At 44.8% G+C, this 20,254-nt stretch overlaps 1 protein-coding gene across 1 annotated transcript in view; it reads right to left on the reverse strand.

Annotated features, from left to right (window-relative positions):
* zswim8 (zinc finger, SWIM-type containing 8) overlaps window positions 1-20,254 on the reverse strand; it is a 198,279-nt gene that overhangs the window by 52,733 nt on the left and 125,292 nt on the right. The window contains 5 exon segments of the mRNA XM_052041760.1: window positions 2,334-2,465; window positions 8,197-9,187; window positions 10,675-10,850; window positions 14,773-14,974; window positions 16,750-16,870. Of these exon segments, the coding sequence (XP_051897720.1) occupies window positions 2,334-2,465; window positions 8,197-9,187; window positions 10,675-10,850; window positions 14,773-14,974; window positions 16,750-16,870 (1,622 nt within the window).

Genomic DNA, 20,254 nt, shown 5'->3' on the forward strand with positions numbered 1-20,254 from the left:
CTTTCATAATCTATCTTGTCTTTCCTTTTTGCTTGCTAAATGGTTCTTTGTTGCTTTTTAAAATTTTCCCAATCTTCCAGTTTCCCACTACTCTTGGAGACTTTGCATGTATGAGCTTTTAGCTTGATGCCTTCCTTTATTTCCTGGATTATCTAAGGCTGGCTCTCCCCACCCTTACTGTCCTTGCTTTTAACTGGAATATACTTTTGTTGAGCACCATGAAAAATCTCTTTGAAAGTCTTCCACTGTCCCACCACACAGCCTGTGTTCCCAGTCTACACTCGCCAACTCCTCCCTCATCCCGTTGTAGTCTCCCTTGTTTAGGCATAATACGCTGGTTTTAGATCAAACTACTGCACCCTCCCCATTTGTATAAGAAATTCAATCATACTGTGATCACTCTTTCCAAGGGGATCCCTGACTACAAGATTGGTAATTTTACTTGTCTCATTGCACAGGACCAGATCCAAGTCTGCACTTTCTATAAGACCCTTGTAGGTTCAGTAACATGCTATTCAAGAAAGCTATCACGGATACATTCTATGAAGTCCTCCTCAAGACATACTTGATTCGCCTAATCTATGTGTAAGTTAAAGTCCTCCATGACCACTGCCGTTCCATTCTTACATGGATCAACTATTTCCTGGTTTATTGCCTGTGCCACTGTAATGTTATTATTCGGTGGCCTATAGACAACTCCCACCAGTGATTTTTTCCCCTTTACTGTTCCTAATCTCTACCCCGATGGACTCAACATTCTGCTCCTTAGATCTTATATCATCTCTCACTATCGTCTTGATCTCGTCCTTAATCAAGAGCGCTACCCCACCTCCCTTACCTTCCTGCCTATCCTTCCGTATTACCTGATACCCTTGGATATTTAGAGAAACAAAGGACTGCAGATGCTGGAATCTAGATGAAAAACACGATGATGCTGGAGGAACTCAGCAGGCCAGGCAGCATCCGTGGAGAAAAGCAGGTGGTCAACGTTTTGGGTCAGGACCCTTCTTCAGGACTGAAGACAGGAAAAGGGGAAGCCCTACCACCTCCCTTCCCTTCCTGCCTATCCTTCCGTATTACCCGATACCCCTGGATATTTAATTCCCACTCACCTCCGCCCTGAGGCACGTTCTGTAATGGCCACCAAATCATACCCCTTTGTACTGATTTGTGCCGCAAGTTCACTGACCTTGTTTCGAATACTACAGGCATTCAGATAAAATACCCTTACAATCATTGTCCTTTTAGAATCTAGTAACCTTTGTGTCCTTTGCAACTGACTTTTTTGTACTCCACTCTTACTCTTCTCTTTACTAACTTTTGCTCTGGTCTCTGCTTTGCTTCCCTCTGTCTTTCCATGTGGATTCCCACCCCCCCCCCCCCCCCCACCCCGCCGATCTACAGTGTAGATAACCCTTTTGCCTGCATTAGGACCATATCCTTCTATGTCATGCCTGTTTAAATGCTTCTTAAACATACTAATTGTATGTGATTCCACCCCCTCCAGTGGCAGTGCGTTCCAGATATCAACCACCTCCATGTAAAAACACTTACCCCTCAGATCCCCTTTAAAACTCTTTCCTCTCACCTTAAACCTGCAACGTCTTGGTTTTGACACTCCTACCATGGGAAATGTGATAGCAATTTCTACATTGTAAACACTCTCTGGGAAAGAAGTTTCTCCTGAATTCCCATACAGGTTTATGAGGGATTTAGATTCCCACCTTAATTGAAACATTTTTTTTGCTTCACTGGCCCTATAGAATATGTCAAACTCTTCTATACTTCTGTCAGATCCCACTGATATATTGCACTGTGCCTCAGCTTTAAAATAGTGAATTCAAATTTCACCATGCTCCTGACCTTCCCTGTTTCTTCCATCCCACTCACCCCTACAATCCTTTAAAAACTCGACATTCAAATTTAATCTTGCACATGCCTGCTCTTCATCACTATTGATACCACGCCCACAACTGTCCAGGGTCCAAGCTCCCAAACTCCTTCCCTAAGTCCTACCACCTCTACTTCTCTCTCCTCCTTTAAGACACTTCCAAAAACCTGCCTCTTTGACCAAGATATTAGTCACCTATAAGATATTGAAATCTCATGACATGGATAGATGTCCACTTTTGACTTGTAACACCTAATAGACGAGCCCAGAGTCTTTTCACTATACCGAAGGCACTACCTCAAAGCAAATTCAATGCATCTTCTAGCTATGGATAAATAGTTATCAAAAACTCAACACATAAAATCTTCTCTCCAACAGTTGGTAATGAAACAGAAACACGAACCTTCTTTAGAATCAATCGACCATCAGTGCATTTCCTCACCTTTGTTTGTGGCTGTTCCACCTTTAAATCCGGAGGATTGGCCAGTAGGTCCCTGGCAAGGTCAATTGCCAGTCGACATGCTTCATTATTGTAGCCATGTGCATAAAGTGCCTCTGCACAGGCAAACAGTACCTGCGGAAGAGAGGCCCAAGTTATACCCGCATCGTACCAACTGGTCTGGAGTTCACACCAGACAGGAGGAGATCTGGCACCTTAAGCAGAGACGTTCCCCTAATCGGAATTTAGTGCTCTCACCGCGTGAGACAAACTTCCAAGTCAGAAGGCTGTGGGTTCAAGTCCGCCTCTGTAGACCCAAGCACAAAAATGCAGCTGGATGCAGCACTGAGGAGTGTTGCAGAGTTGGAAGTGCCACCTGCTGGATAGGTAATCCCAAGGACTGGACTAATGGACAAGTTCAAATTCCATCACAGCAACTGGGGGATTTAAATTAAATAATTTCATTCATTCAATAAAAAGCTGAACGAGAAACTACAGCGTTGCTGTAAAAACGTATCTGCCCCACACTGCAGGAAGGATGTGGAGGTTTTGGAGAGGGTGCAGAAGAGGATCACTGGGATGTTGCCTGGATTAGAGAGTGTTAGCTAAAAGGGGAAATTGGACAAACTTGGATTATTTTCTCTGGAGCATCAGAGGCTGAAGGAAAACCTGACAGAAGTACTGTATATAAATAGATAGGGTAGACAGTCAGTGTTTTTCCTAGGGTTGAAATGGCAATGAATGCCAAAAGGGCATAGGTTTAAAGTGAGAGGGGGGAAGTTTAAAGAAGATGTACAAGACTTTTTTTTACACAGAGATGGGTAGGTGCCTGGAACACACTGCCAGGAGCAATGTTTAAGAGGGATTCAGACAGACACATGAACAGGCAGGGAATGGAGGGCACAGACCATATGCAGACAGATGGGATTAATTTGGCCTCACGGTCAGCACACATGAGATGGGCCGAAGGGCCTGCACTGTACTGGTCTATGTTCCATGACAACAACACTCATGTCTACAAAGAATAATAAAAATATAACCTGTCCCCACACAGTTTGATGTGAATGATCCCACGGTACTACTTGAAGACGGGAAGGGAGTTATCCACCGTCCCCTGACCAATATTTATCTACCAATTAGCAAGATCAAAAAACAGGTATCTGGTTATTTTCTGAGATTCCTGTCGTTGTTGTACAAATGCAGGTCTTTTTGTTTCAGTTGGAACCGTCTATAGGAGGGTGGATATTTTACCTAAGATAAAAACACAATGCTTGAAGCACACAGCAAGCCTGGTAGCATCACAGAGACAGAGTTAACGTTTCAGGTCAAAGTCCCTTTGTCAGAATTGAAACATTAACTGTTTTCCTCTGCCTGACCTGCTGAGTGTTTCCAGAATTTGCGGTTTGTATTTCGGATTTCCAGCATCTGCAGTTTTTGAGTTTTCCCAGTTTGTGTCGGTAAAACCAGGACTTCCCAGAAGAACATTACTCATTGCTCACAGTTTGCCATTTTTACTCACAAACTGAAAATTACTGTAACTGAGATGCAATGGACAACTGCAGCTTCTGCTGCATCTTTTCTTGCAAAAAGAAATAATTAAAGCAACTTCCCCAAAACTGGGGGACAGGGGAAGGAATGAATTAGTGATTAGTCAGCTGATTCAAGATATTTGGTGTAGTTAATGACAAATACAGGCAATAAGGGAGATCAGAAAATAAAACACTGTTGATGCTGAAAATTTTAAGTTAACAAAGGGAAATTGCCAGCATTAAGATTTACATAGAACAGTTCACACAGGAACAGGCCCTTCGGCCCACAATGTCTGTGCCAAGCACGATGCCAAATTAAACCAATCCATCCGTTGCACATAATCCATATCCCTCCATTCCCTGCATATCCATGAGCTTACCTAAGAGCCTCTTGAACGCCACTATCATATCTGCTTCCATCACCACCCCTGACAGCCCACTCCAGGCACCCACCACTCCCTGTGTAAAAAACTTGCCTCACATATCCCCTTTAAACTCTCCCTCTCTCACCTTAAAGCAATGCATTCGACATTTCTACCTTGGGAAAAAGATTCTGGCTGTCTACCATATTTATGTCTCTCATGATTTCAGAAACTTCTATCAGGGCTCCCTTCAGCCTTCGACGCTCCAGAGAAAACAATCCAAGTTTGTCCAACCTCTCCTTATGGCTAATACCCTCTAATCCAGGCAGCATCCTGGTAAGCCTCTTCTGCACTCTCTCCAAAGCCTCCACATCCTTCCTGTAATGGGGTGACCAGAACTGTACACAATACTCCAAGTGTGGCCTAACCAAAGTTTTATACAGTGCATCATGACTTCCTAACACTCCATGCCTCCAGCAATGAAGGCAAGCATGCCTTACACCTTCTTTACTATCTATATACTTGGGTTGTCACTTTCTCACCTAAATGCACATAACCTGTCTACACTTTGCAAATTGAATAATGTGCAGCCAACTCAATGGTTCTGAAGCAAACTGGAGCACTGAAAGCAAATCAAAGACCAGCAGTTCCAAAGCAATCCAACACCACCTTCCCAGGGGTAACAAAGAAAAGGGGCTCACATTATGATCCACAATCCAGAGAACAAGTAACAAAAATTGAACTGGCATCCAAGAGTGCAACAGCAGGAGGACAAGGCACTGCCTGGGGAAGAAATGAAATGATGCAGACAAGGGGGAGAAGCAAAATTGGTACCTGGGGTTGGTTTATTATCATATGTAACGAGATACATTAAAAAGCTTTGTTTGTTTGCCATCCAGGCAGATCGTGCCATACATAAGTACATTGAGGTAGTAAAAAGAAAACAGAATGTGAAATGTATGTTACAGTTACAGAGAAAGTGCAGTGCAGGCAGACAAATAAAATGCAAGGGGTGTGACGAGGTAGATTGGGAACATACTGGCTTCAATCCCTGAATACTTGAAATATTTTAAATGACCAGTTCCCCTCAACCCAGTGACGGATCCTGGAGGGTGGTTTTGGGAGGAGGGGGAATAGTGGGAGAGTGGGGACCACATCCACCTCCCCCCACCAAAAACATCATCAGCATCAAGAATGAAAGTCAAGAATCACAATGCATCTCACTTCCACACCAGGATGCCTTGATATGGTGGCCCTCCTTACTTGTCCTAGCTAAGAGCAGAAGAAATAGGAGAAGGAGAAGGTCATCTCTGCCATTGCCTGCTCTATCAGTTATTAAGGTCATGGCCAATCTGTTACCTCAGCACTATCCCTATGTCCCTCGATGCCTAGAAATCTATCAATCCATATTGTGAATGAACAGAACAATTGAGTCTCCACAGCCCTCTAGGGTAGAGAATGCCAAAGGTTCACCATCTTCTGAGTGAAGAAACTTCTAATCTTAGTGCTAAATGACCTGCCTCTTCTTCTGTGCCCCTTGGAGACCCCTCAGCCAGGGGAAATATCCTTCCTGCATCCATTCTGACAAGCTCATCAAGAATGTTGTAAGGTTTAATGAAATCTCTTGCCATTCTCCTCAAATCCATAGAATGTAGCCCCATTTCCCTCAAACTCTCCCCATACAGCAGACACAACGTCTCTGGAACCAGTCTAGTGAATGCTCACTGCAGTCCTCCAAGGCAGGCACATCTTTGCTTCAGTAAGGCGACCTGAACTGCATTCAACACTCCAGATGTGGCCTCACCAGTGAACTAAACCATTCCACAAAACTGCACAATACTGGCTTTCAGTAACAGCACACCTGGGACCCATTGAATATCAAAACTTTTGAGGACCTGTAGAACCACATACAGGCAGATAGGATTAGTTTGGACAAACAAGGGACTGCAGATGCTGGAATCTAGATGAAAAAAAACAAGATGCTGGAGGAACTCAGCAGGTCAGGCAGCATCCATGGAGAAAAGGACTGAAGAAGGGCCCTGACCTGAAACGTTGACCGCCTGCTTTACACCACGGATGCTGCCTGGCCTGCTGAGTTCCTCCAGCACCTTGTTGTTTGGGATTAGTTTAAATTAGTATCAGGGTCAGCACAGACACCCTGGGCCAAAAGGCCTGTTCCTGTGTTGTACTGTTCTATGGTCATCAGCACACATCTCACCATTTAACAACTACTCAGCTTTTCATTCACCAAGATGGATGATATCATATTTTTCCACATTAGGCTCCATCTGCCACATTCTTACCCACTCACTTACCTCGTCTATATTCCCTAGAAGACACTTTACATCTTCCTCTGAACTCACAATCCTACCAATGCCTCAGGGCAGGTAGACAAGAAATGGCCAAAACAAGCTTATCTCCCTGAGTGCTTGGTCTGATCGCAAGTGTTTTAATTGAAAGGTTTTGTCACGTTTGACTCTCACCAACTTTTACTGATGCACCATAGAAAGCATCCTATCTGGATGTATCACGGCTTGGTATGGCAACTGCTCTGCCCAGGACCGCAAGAAGCTGCGGAGAGTCGTGGACACAGCCCAGCGCACCATGGACACCAGCTTCCCCTCCTTGGACTCTGTCTTTACCTCTCGTTGTTTTGGTGTAGCAGCCAGCATAATCAAAGACCCCACCCACCCGGGACATTGTCTCTTCTCTCTCTTCCATCAGGTAGAAGATACAGGTGCCTGAGGGCATGTACCACCAGACTTAAGGACAGCTTCTACCCCACCACGATAAGACTATTGAACAGTTCCCTTATACAATAAGATGGACTATGACCTCACTATCTACCTTGTTGTGACCTTGCACCTTATTGCGACCTTGCACCTTATTGCACTGCACTTTCTCTGTAGCTGTGACACTTTACTTTGTACTGTTATTGTTTTTACCTGTACTGCATCAATGCACTTTGTACTAACTCAATGTAACTGCACTGTGTAATGAATTGACCTGTACGATCAGTTTGTGAGACAAGCTTTTCACTGTACCTCAGTACAAGTGACAATAATAAACCAATACCAACACCAAGTTATTCCCCTCACCTACACAGCAGGGGTAACTTACAGCAGCCAGTTAACCCATCAACTCGCACATCTGTGGAATGTGGGAAGAAACCAGATCACTTGAAGGAAACCCACACGGTTACAGGGAGAACATGCAAAAATCCAACACAGGCGTCATTGGATTGGACCCATGTCGCTGGAGCTACAAATCAGCAGCTCTACCAACCACGCCGTTGTACAGGTGACCCCTGCATTACGGCCGCTCGGGTCACGGAAATTCACTCTTACTGAATTCACAAATCACCACCCAGAAATTTGAGATACAGAATAAAATTCACTCTCATGGAATTTATGTGGAAGACAAAGGTAAATAAATAAACACAAATTATTTTATCAACTTGCATTTCTTGATGTGTGTGCAAATGATGCAGCTTCACGTTATGGAAAATCACCATACAGACCACTTTCTAGGAATGCATCCCCTCCACAACACAGGCGCTGCCTGTACTGCCTCAAGTTGCTACATCACTGCAGAACACGATAAGGTTCAACAACTGCTTGGGCTTTCAAACTGCAGAATGCAGGGAGAGGGGGCAAATTCCTTTACACAAAGGACACAAGAGACACAAGAGACTGCAGATGCTGGAATGTGGAGCAACAAACAATCTGCTGGAGGAACTCAGTGGGTCGAGCAGCATCTGTGGAGGGAAACGGACAGTCGACATTTTGCATTGAGTATATGTAAATATGTTGAATTTTTTTTATCATAACACCGGAAAACGTGGTCATTTGTCTGTTGCTGTGATGGAATTTGAACTCATAAATTTCTATGTTCTTAATGTTGGATAATCACCACACACTAATCATAACCAATCAAAAGCAAATAATTCTTATCAAAGAGAAAGAGAGCATGTACCTCCATTCGACTCTCCTGATCGAGGGGTTTTAAACCAGCAAAGATGTCTTGTTCCTCTTCATTGCTTTCCTCTGGTTTTTCGTCCTCTTTGGCCACTTCCTGTGGGTTGAGGTAATAGACCTGGTAGTCATCCTCTCCCACAGCAGGGCCTTCCGCAGCTTCCGGGGCCAGCCGCTGCGATGAGTTAGCCGTTGTCCGGGCATCCTGCTCTCCGTTGCTCATTACCTCGACCTGTTCTGTGTCCTGCCTTTTGGCGGGCTCGCTGTTCGTTTCAGGGTCGAAGCTCTCAGGGAAGAAGCCTTCGCTCTCATCCGGGTACAGGTCCTTGTAATTGTTGGCTGGGTCGTCAAAGTCAAAGGTGTTGCACGCCTCGGCGCCAAGGGCGAGATTACCATCGTCCAGCCCGAGTTCCGCCAGATCAGGCTCCAGCGAGCTGTCCTCGCTGCTCGTCCTCCTCTTCCCTGAATGTTTGCTGGTCGGGAATTTCGCCTGAGGTAGTTTGCACTTGTTGGCGCTCAGTTTGTAAACAGGCTTGTCGGCATCCGCCGCCGGCCTGCCCAGGCTGCCGCGAGAGGCTTCGGAGGCCGCTTTCCTCTTTGCCCCGCTGTCCTTCGGCCGGACGGCCATCTCGTGGGGGCTCCTGCTCTTGTCAGCAAGTGGGCACTTGGCGCCTGCGGCCTCCGGCCCATGAGTTCTGGCCAGCCCAGTGCTGCCGCCTTCGCTGGCCACCTCGGCACTCTGCGCCTCCCCACACCGCTTGGTTGTCTTGTGCTGCATCGCTTTGGCCCAGCAGAAACCGCTCTTTTTCTCCGCACTGTTGTAGGTGATTCCCGGAATGGGGAAAGCCTCCTCCCAGCTGAAGTAACAAGCCTCCACCGCTGGCTTGAAGCCTTGGAAGAGCTTGTCCAGCGACTTGCGGTGCTGCCCCCTCTTTACGATCTCGATCACCTTCAGGTGCCACTGTCTCAGCTGCGTGCAAAGCTCTTTCCTCCTGTAAAGGCAGTGTGGCCGATCAGTCAAACCCCAGGCAGCAAGATCTTCAAAACAAGTCACAGGTAATGCAAAGACACAGAAGAACACAAGGAAATAGCAGCAGAAGGCCACTCGGTCCCTCAATCCTGCCCCACCATTCAGTATGATCACGGCTGATCTATGCTGGCCTCAACTCCTCTTCTGTACCAGTTCCCCAACCTTCCAATATTTATCCATCTCCACCTTAAACATATCTAATGATTGGCCTCCACCACCCTTGGGGGGGAGGGGGGGGGTGCAGAGAATTCCAGAGATTCCCTGAGAGCAGAAATTTCTATGTACCTCAGTTTTAAATAACCAGCCCCCTTATCTTGTAGTTATGTCCCCTTCTTCATGATTCTTCCACTAGTGAAACCATCCCGACATCTCCCCTGTCAATCCTCCTTGGGATCTTGTAAGTTTGAATAAGGTCACCCCTCATTCTTCTAAACTCCAAGGAATATTGACCCAAACTATTTAGTTTCTCTTGACAGGACAACCCTCTCATTGAACCCGGGTCGCTGGCGCTGTAATAGTGTTACGCTAACCGCTACACTACCGTGCCAAGAACCAATCCCTGGGGTGCTCCACCAGTTTCCTCCCTCCAGCCTGAAAAGGACCCATTTATTCCAACTCTGTTTTCTATGTGACAGCCAGCTTTCAATCCATGCTAACACACTTGCTCCAATACCTGGGGCTCGTAATTTAGGCACTAAGTTGTCAAATGCCTTTTGGAAATCTACATACATCTACAGATTCCCCTCTCCGCCTGTCACATCCTCGAAGAATTTGATCAAATCTGTCAAACCTTTCATAAAACCATGTTGACTAGGTATGATTTTTGTTAATGATTGGCTATTTCCTCTTTGATTATTGGCTCTCGCATCTTGCCAACAATAGGTGTTAAACCAAAAGGTCTATAGATCCCCACCTTCCGTCTTCCTTTTTAAACGAGGGATCACATGGGCTGTTTTCCAATCTTCCGATGCTTGTGGTATCATTCCGGAAAAGGAACAGCACCAGAGGTTAATCAGCCGATGGAGCGTAGGGGAAGTGATTAAACCCACCCTCTGCTCATTCCCCTTCAAGTTTTTCTTTTCTTGATCCATCAAACGTGCATCCAATTCTCCCATCTTCGACTAAGCAGTGCAATCAAAACCTAACCATTCATTGCCTCTATGGGTGGTGGAACAGAATTAACCAGTGTCTGTAAAAGGGAATTGGACAGAGGGGATAGCTGGCATTGACTTGATGGGCAGAATAGCTTCCTTGTGTGCTTTAATAATTCTATTGATTCCATGTAATCAGTCTGAACCCTGCAGAACTTTAAACACATCAGCATATTTGGTCATGTTACTAAACAAACAAAAATCATAAAATATTAGCCCAACACTTTCACACTGAGTTCCCTTCTCCCTTCAGGTGCTGGGGGTCTCTCAGCCTCGCAGTGATAAGGAAAGTGTTTACCTTTGTGGACTCATGGTGGGATCCAGGACAGCGAGCCTCCACAAGACCACCATCTCGTCACACATGCTGGCACATGCGTGAGCCGCCACTTCGGTCTGGCCGTTACTGCGGCCGGTGTGGCCACTGGCGCTGCTGTGTGAGGCGGAGGTTCGGACACTGTACCACCACCCAATGATCTGAGGACAAAAGAAATCAGAGCATCAAATAACCTTGCAGAGAGCGTGGCTGAGATCTGACGATCGAGGTGACAGGCTGCATCAGGAAGCACGTGTTACACCGAGCCACCCTTGGAGTCACAGTGACAGAGACTGTTTAGCCCATACCATAAGATATAGGAGCAGAATTATGCCATTCAGCCCATCGAGTCTGCTCTGCCATTCAATCCTCGCTGATTCTTTTCTTCTCAATCCCATTCTCCCATAACCCTTAACCCCCTTACCAATCAAGAACCTATCAATCTCTGCCTTAAATACACCCAATGACTTGGCCTCCACAGCCCTCTGTGGCAACAAATTCCACAGATTCACCACCCTCTGGCTGAAGAAATTCCTCCTCATCTCAGTTTTAAAGGGGCGTCCCTTTATTTTGAGGCTGTGCCCTTGAATCCTAAACTCTCCTAAAAATGGAAACATCCTCTCCACATCCACTCTGAGAAATCAGAAAGAAATCAGAGCAGCAAATAACCTGGCAGAGAGCACAGCTGAGGTCTAACAATCGAGCTGACAGGTTGCACTGGGAAATACTGGTTACACCAACCCTTCCTTAGAACCACTGCACTCACGGTGGCAGAGACGGCTTCACTCACACAGGGGATTGCCGGAACTCCTCCGAGACCAACCCCACTGAAAATAAATCCTGAGGATGCTGGAAACCTGTTCTCCTTCCACAGACCTGCCAGATATTACTGACTCCACTGAAGCCCAAATGGAGCCACATAATGTGCAACCAGCAGCTCGCAGGCAAATAAACAGTGGTGCTGTGCACAGCAAGGTGTCACAATAATTGGTAGAGATAGCCAGTCTGCCCGGCACTGATTCAAGGACCAAAGCTGGGATACCGGGAGAAATTCCTACTACTAACTTGGTCATGGGGCATAAACATTCACCTTCCCAGAAACATTTCCACATCCTCTTTCATCTCAACACAGCTCTTCTGAAGTGCCGAGCAAAAAACAAGCAGTTAATTTGTGAACATCAAGCTCCCACAAACCACTACATGATAATGTGCAGATAATCTGCTTTAGAAATAACAATCAAGGGCTAAATATTGACCAGGACCTTCAAGACAGTCTCCATGTTCCTCCACAACAATGTATGGGATGAGTCTACCTAAGGAAGCAGAGGGCAGCTCAGTTTAACATCACATTTGAACGATGGGTCTCCAGTTTGTTGTTTCATCTGAAGACAGCATCTTCCAGGTTGTCCTGCCGGCACAGAGGTGTCGGCAAGACAACCTGCTCCGGCCCTGAATGAGAATTGTGCTCAGTGTCTTCCAGCCAAAGAAAGGTGGACATCACTACGGGCTGCATTAACACTAGAACGTAGAACAGTACAGCACAGGAACAGGCTCTTTAGCCCACCACGTTGTGTTGAACTAATTAAGCTAAAGACACCTAATCCCCTCTGCCTGCATGTGGTCCATATCCCTCCATTCCCTGCACATTCATGTGCCTACCTAAGAGCCTTTTAAATACCTCTATCGTATCTGCCTTCACTACCACCCCTGGCAGTGCATTCCAGGCACCCACCACTCTGTGTAAAAAAACACCCAGCACATCTCCTTTGAACTTTCCACCTCTCACATTAAATGCATGGCATCTGGTATTAAACATTTCGACACTGGGAAAAAGATATCAGCTTTCTACCCTATCTATGCCTTTCATAATTTTATAAACTTCTATCAGGTCTCCCCTCAGCCTCTGCCGCTCCAGAGAAACCAACCCTAGCTTGTCCAACCTCTCCTTATAGCACATGCCCTATAATCCAGGCAGCATCCTGGCGAACCCCTTCTGCATCCTCTCCAATAGCCACCACATCCTTCCTGTAATGGAGTGACCAGAATTGAATGCAATGCTCCAGGTGCGGCCTAACCAGAGTTTTATACAACTGCAACATAACTTCTCGACTCTTGAACTCAATGTCTTGTGTGCTATGCCTCAGCTAACAAAGGAAACACGGTATTAAAATAAAGCCACGTATAATAATGCCTTATGGTTTCCAAAGGCAAAAAGCAGCTAAAAGATAATCTGTAAACAAGAAAACAACTACATTCACTGAACCTGCTGCCAAATTTCATTGCCGGAAAACAGTGTTATCCTAATGGTTCGTCAAATCAAATTGATTAATTGTAAAGAAAACAAAAATGTCAGGTGCACTGCCTCTGGGAAAGTTCCATTGTTGGTTAACCAATGCCACATTTACATGCACGCTTAATACAATGTGCACCCTGAGAGAGACCTTGTTTATGCTGCCTGAAATAGACGTGAACACAAGAGCAGGAGTTGGCCACCAGGTCCCTCAAGCCTGCTCCCCCATTCGATATAATCATGGCTGATGTACGCTGGCCTCAACTCCTCTTCCATGCCAGTTCCCCATAACCCTCAATGTTTCAAAAGTTTATCAATCTCCACCCTAATGATGCAGCCTCCACTATCCTCAGGGGCAGACAATTCCAGAGATGCACTACTGTCCGAGAGAAGACATTTCTATGCATGAAATGCTCCAGTCAGTAGTTGGTCATGGCCTGGCGTGCAGACACACACAGAACTCTGCTCCAAGCTGCTGCATAATGTCTCAAGAGGACCCACCGCCCCATCGTTTGTCCAAAGCAACCCAGTGGCACAGGAGATCCCACCCTAAACCCCAGTCTGTTATAACTCACTTCACCAAGGACACACAACCTGTTCTCCACTAGTTGCAGAACATGAGGCTGTGAAAGGTGTTGTGGAAATACAAGTATTTCTTAGGCCTTGAACAACGCAGAGGGACTGCACACTCTGGTGTTCTCTCACTTCATCACATCATTGCCATGTTGAGATTGCATTGTAACTACTATGTCAGTGGGGGTCTTCCCACCCACTCAGGCGTACTAAATGAACATAATTCCTGTTCTGTTTTCTTCGTCCACGATGTGGCCTCATATATATATTTTCCATATATTTTCGCAACATAGAAAGCCATTCGATCCATCGAATCTATGCCAGCTCTCAGGAGCATCCAATCAAACTCAATTCCCCACTTGTTTCCTTATTCTCTCTCACGAGCCCATCAGCTCCCCCGATTCTCCTGGTGTTCACCTACACTAGGGGAGATCACCGTGGCCAAGTGACTTACCAACACGTCTTCAGGACGTGGGAGGAAACCCGAGCATCTGGGGGAAACCAACCTGGTCACAGGGAGAACGTGCAAACTCTGCACAGTCAGTGTCTGAAGTCAGGATTGAACACAGGTCATTGGAACTGTGCAAAAGTAGCACTACCTGCTGCACCACTGCGTCACAATGGAGAGACATGCAGATAGGGGAGACCACCTTGCAGCACACCACATTTCGATCCACAAGTTTGATCCTAAGTTTCTGATCGTCTGTCACTTTGATTCTCCACTTGACCCTGACCTCTCTGTCCTTGGCCTCAGTGAAGCTCTGCATAAACTAGAGAAGCGACAGCTCACCTCCTGATGCAAGCACACTGGGGCCTTCCAGACCTCAATATTCTCCAAGTTCCAGCATCAGCTTGCTTTTCCCAGTTACACCTCTGGTGGACCCAAAATCCATTTCACATTCCAATATCCATCTCTTTCTCCTGGGTCTTTCAGATCAATAAATCTCTCCCACTTTCTACCCTCCCACAAACCTTCCTTGTTTGCTCTCTCCTCTTTCTTTACATCTTACAGCTTGTTCTAATGTTTTTTCAGTGCTGATGAAAGCTCATCGACCTGAAACATTAACTCTGATTCTCTCTCCACATACGCTGCCTGACCTGCTGAGCGTTTCCAGCTTTTGATTTCAGTTGATGGATTCTAGATGTCTGCAAATGAGAGCAAAATCAGTGGGCAATTCGTAAATTCAGCAAATAAGTGGGCTAAACATCCCAAACCTCACCTGTTCGTACGTCAAACACTGGTCGGTAAGGATCTCAAGTAGAGGTGCTGCATTACTGTCACGCCGTTTAAACATCTCACGGACAATAGAGAGAAGGTTCCAGATGCCTTCCGGTTCTCTTCCACGAAGAGGTCGCAAAAGACAAGCCCACTCTGCAGCAGCCGGTGGCTCCGTTGAAGACAGATACAAAGAGTTAACATCACTGCAGTGAGAGAATAAAATGGATTAGAGACAGCTGAAGGCAGAGGGCAGTGGGTGGAACTTGCAGGGAGATAAAGTCGGGAAGTGGGCCACAAAGAAATGATCCACTTCCTTCAGTCAATAAATCCAATGACCAAGCTTAAGTATGTGAATCTTAGTACGAACTACTGGAGCTGTACCTTCGTAATGGGCCTGTTTGCTCAAGATTAGGTACACACTACAGTCAGAGAACCCAAATACTGCACACATCTTCATGGACATTATTTCTCAAGGATTCCAGACCTTCATTCCAGAGGAGCCACTGGAATCAATAGATGTGTTTGGTTCCTGGGCCTTTGTGAATTTGGCCAACACTTCACACTATAGTCAGAGAACCCAACACATCTTAATGGACCAACCAGACTATAGATTGCAGTGCATGGTGGCATAGTAGATACATTACTGGATTAATCTTTTGGAGGACTGGCCTAAAGTTCTGGAAACACATGTTCAATTCTCAACATGGCAGCTGAGAAAGGAAATTCAGCTGATTATATAATAAATGACCAATAACTACATCGGTAAAATTGTCAAGAACATCACAAAAAGCGATCTGGTTTCTCTGATTTCCTTGAGGGAAGGAAATCTTGTACCCTTACTCATCTGGTCAACTTGCGACTGTTAAATAGCTTTTGAAGTGACCCGGCAGGTGGTTCAGTTCCAGGGCAATGAGGGAAGGACAATAAATGCCAACACTACCCACACCACAAAAAGGAGATAAAAAATAACTGAGAGAGACCCTCTGAACGGGCTGGGAGAGACACCTATCGATCGTCAAAAGCCAGGTCAGATCAACTGGACAGGGAGTGAACAAGATCAGAAATAACTTTTTTTAATGCCCATTATTAATCAGCCTCAGCACATGGGACACTATTAAACCCTTTAAACTCCAGCCAATTATCATTTCCTCTCTCTGTTCCAACCCACATTTGAGAATCTGCATGAGTTGGCTGCTGGTAGAGAAACTCAGGAGCAGGTCTTGTCCTCCATTTCTTGGGGAAGCAGCCAAATTTGGTTTCACCCTTGCCAAAGATCAAGAGGCTCTGTAAGGGGCACTGGGGAGAGACAGAGACATGTGTGCCATACCTACCTCATCCCAAGGACAGGTCACTCAAACACAAAAGTTTTTCACCAATTGTACACGTACAACTAGAGAAATATGACAAGACTCATCAAACAAACAAAACACTCAAAGATAAACAATATTGCTGCATTTCCAATATATTACAGCAGTCAGAACACTGATGGAATGCAAAGTAATTCAAAGAATGTTTTTTTGTTCTTCTTTAGTGTCTTTCTTCCACATCCATTTCAGGAAGTCCCAAAGCATGAAACAGCCAATCATTTGCAAAGTGTAGTCACTTGCAATATCGGAAATGTGGTTGCCAATGTGTGCACAGTAAGCTCCCATACTCAGCAACATGTCAATGACCGGATCTACTATTTTAGTAATTTTGACCGGAGGGGGAAATATTTGCCAGATCTCTAAGGAAAACACTGATTGGGAATAGCTCCAAGGGAACTCTTATGTTAGGCTCTTGAATTAAAATCTTAACTGAGAGACAGCACCTCCAACACTGTAGCAGTCCCAGTAAATCTCATCTGGGTTACAACAGGACTTGAACCCACAACCTTCTGACTCAGAGGCCAAAGGGACACCCACTGGGCCACAGCTGATGACCTACTCCCAACTGTGACTGGCTTTCCTGGAAGCCAGCAGAATAAAAGAGAAGTTACCTGAACACAACAGGAGACGGCCCACAGAATTTATGGAGAGTTTTCTTGATGTTGTCACTGAGGGTAGATTCATCAAGGTACCAGGTGCTCTGGTCTGAAGCAGATGGCCCTGCAGTGGGATCTGTCAATAGCAATGAAGCATTTTGAAATGAGTTTAACATTTCCTACAGAGAATGGCTGGCAACAGAGTTAGACCGTTTTTTTCCTCACTGGTTTATTCCACAATGCTAGAGACAACAAGACAGAGAATCACCCATCCCCCAATATTCAGGCACAGCAGAACATCACCAGTCCCAAGATCAACTGTTCAAAAGCATCCGAGATCCAAACCATAAACCACACGACTTTCAAAGAAACATTAACAAATGTTAACAAATCCAATAAATATATTCTGTTTTAGTTGCTCATTTTTGGGATGTAGGCATTACCATAAATTACTCATCCCTAACTTGCCCCTGAAATGGAGGTGAGCCACCACCTTGAATGGTTACAATAAATACACTACTTGAGTACTATAAATGAATGTTTCATATAGTTTTACAGTGTTTGCTTACTTGTAAAACATAGCATGATACAAATAACATCAAAGCATTATTTTGGGCATTAAAAGCACCACTAATACATAATCTGAATACTGCTCAATCCCAAGGAATTTGGACTAGAAATTTTCTATAGTACAGTATTGCATTTTGTGACACTGAAGTTTCTCTTCCCACAGATGTGGCCTGACTTGCTGAGTACTTTCACCATTTTCTCTTTTTATTTTAGATTTCCAGCATCTGTAGTTTTTTGATTCTCATGAATACATCATCTGCTCTTTATCACACTGCATTCAACAAGATCTCACTAAAGTGTTACATGTTTCCGAGAATGGTTTAAAAACATATTTCATTGACTGTGAAGTGTTTTGGGACATTCTAAGAGGGGCTACATATATGCAACTTAACAGGTTTCCAGGTTCAATGGATAGGATTGGCTCCCAGACAGGCATGTTTCAGGTTATTTGCATTTTTATTTAATTGGATAATAAATGCATTTAAATGTATTAAGTCCAAGTGAAGTTTCCAAGTCAAGTTTATTGACGTGCACAAGTATGATTTAACTTGCTTGTTAAATTATGTTAAACAGTATTACATTTTATTTTGAGCAATTTCTAATACTTTAATTATTTTATTTTGTTTAAAATGTTACAACATTTTTTAGTTTTTAAACAGTATTTTTATTTCTGATAGTATTTGACTATTTTCCAATGTTTACAAGGTTGGTCATGAAGGTCCCTGCCAGCCAATGGCACCAATGCTGGCATCTCATCCATCCCTTAGGTGCTAAGTGAAGGTATGGAAACAGCAATCACAAGCAAACAGAAGTGCCGTATATTATGTGAGTTTAATCCCTCAAGCAAACTTTGGTATCATTGACAATGCTGAGCTCCCTCGATATTGCACTCCTAAGAACATGAGAAATAAGAGCAGGAGTCGGCCATCTGGCCCGTCGAGCCTGCTCCACCATTCAATAAGATCATGGCTGATCTGGCCGTGGACTCAGATCCACCTACCTGCCTTTTCCCCATAACCATTGATTCTGCTACTGTGCAAAATTCTATCTGTGTCTTAAATATATTTAATGAGGAAGCCTCTGCTGCTTCCTTGGGCAGACAATTCCACAGATTCACTACTCTCTGGGAAAAGCAGTTTCTTCTCATCTCCGTCCTAAATCTACTCCCCTGAATCTTGAGGCTATGTCCCCTAGTGCCAGTCTCACCTACCAGGGGAAACAACTTTCCTGCCTCTATTTTATCCATCCCTTTCATAATTTTATATATTTCTATAAGATCCCCTCTCATTCTTCTGAACTCCAACGAGTATAGACCCAAGGGACTCAAACTCTCCTCACAGGCTAACCCTCTCATCTCTGGAATAAACCTGGTGAACCTCCTCTGCACCACCTCCAAAGCCAGTATATCATTCCTCAAGTAAGGAGACCAGAACTGCGCGCAGTACTCCAGGTGCGGCCTCACCAGCACCCTGTACAGTTGCAGCATAATCTCCCTGCTCTTAAATTCAATCCCTCCAGCAATGAAGGCCAACGTTCCATTTGCCTTCTTGATAACCTGTTGCACCTGCAAACCAACCTTTTGCGATTCATGCACAAGCTCTCCCAAGTCCCTCTGCACAACAGCATGCTGCAATCTTGCACCATTTAAATAATAATCTGATCTTCTATTTTTCCTTCCAAAGTGGATTACCTCGCATTTACCAACATTGTACTCCATCTGCCAGATCCTGGCCCACTCACTTAACCTATCTATATCCCTCTGCAGACTCTCAGCACCCTCTGCACAATTGTCAGCTTCGTAATTGTGATCTATTCTCTAGAGTGGAGGTCAGTCTTAGGACATCCTGTCAGAGGTGGTAACACAACTGATCAGTGTCACATTAATGTCCATCATTTACAATCTCCAGTTTTGGGCTCTCGACATCCACTGCTTTCAACCCCACCCCCTCTGTCAATTTAAAGGTCTCTTGTCAGGCATGTGCTTTATCTAAAGAGTCATCTCAGCCTGATTAACCTGTCTGGGTATTTATACCATAACAGGTCTGGGATCATAATTTTAAACTTGTTTTTTTTACTTAGTTTTCAGCATCTACATATTGCTGGTAAGATCAACATTTATTTCTCTTCCTTAACTGCCCTATAGTTAGAAGGACTGATGGTGTTCCTTGAAACCTTGGATGCAAGCCCTGAGGGCCATGTTGCCTGCCCAGTGCCAGGGTTGAGAAGATCTCCCTAGGGCAGGAGAGAAACCTGAGAGACAGACAGGAAAACTCCACTTCTCATGGTCCACATGGGGATCAACAACATACAGAGAACTACAGAGGCTCTGGTGAAGGGGTGTGAGCATCCAAATTAAAAGCAGAATCATTTCTGGATTTCTACTTGAGCCAAATGCAAGTTAACAAAGGATCATTATAATCCAAGAGTTGAATGCATAGCTGAAGGATTATCTTAAATTCATTTTCAGGATCTGGGCAACACTAGAAAAGCCACCATTTATTGCATATCCGTAACTGTCCTTGAGAAGGCAGTGGTGAGCCAAGTTCTTCAACTGCTGGTGAAGGTGCTCCACAGTGCTGTAGGGAATGGACTTCCAGGATTTAGACCCACCAACGATAAAGGAACCACAATACATATTGATAATAAATATAAAATATCATCTGGGTTTTATGAAAGGAAAATCATGTTTGACAAATCTGTTTGAGTTTTGTGAAATTGCAATTTGCAGAATTAAATTGGTAAATTGATTTATTATTGTCACATGTATCGAGGTACAGTGAAAAACTTTGTTTTGCATGCCATCCATACAGATCATTTCTGTATGGAGGTTGGCCAGGCTAGGCCTTTATCCCTTGGAATGTAAGAGAATGAGGGGCGACCTTATAGAAATGTTTAAAATTATGAGAGGCATAGATAAGGTGGACGGTAACAGTCTTTTCCCCAGGGTAGG

Source organism: Pristis pectinata, chromosome 30 (assembly GCF_009764475.1).
Source record: "Pristis pectinata isolate sPriPec2 chromosome 30, sPriPec2.1.pri, whole genome shotgun sequence".
In the NCBI taxonomy this organism is placed as follows: Eukaryota; Metazoa; Chordata; class Chondrichthyes; order Rhinopristiformes; family Pristidae; genus Pristis; species Pristis pectinata.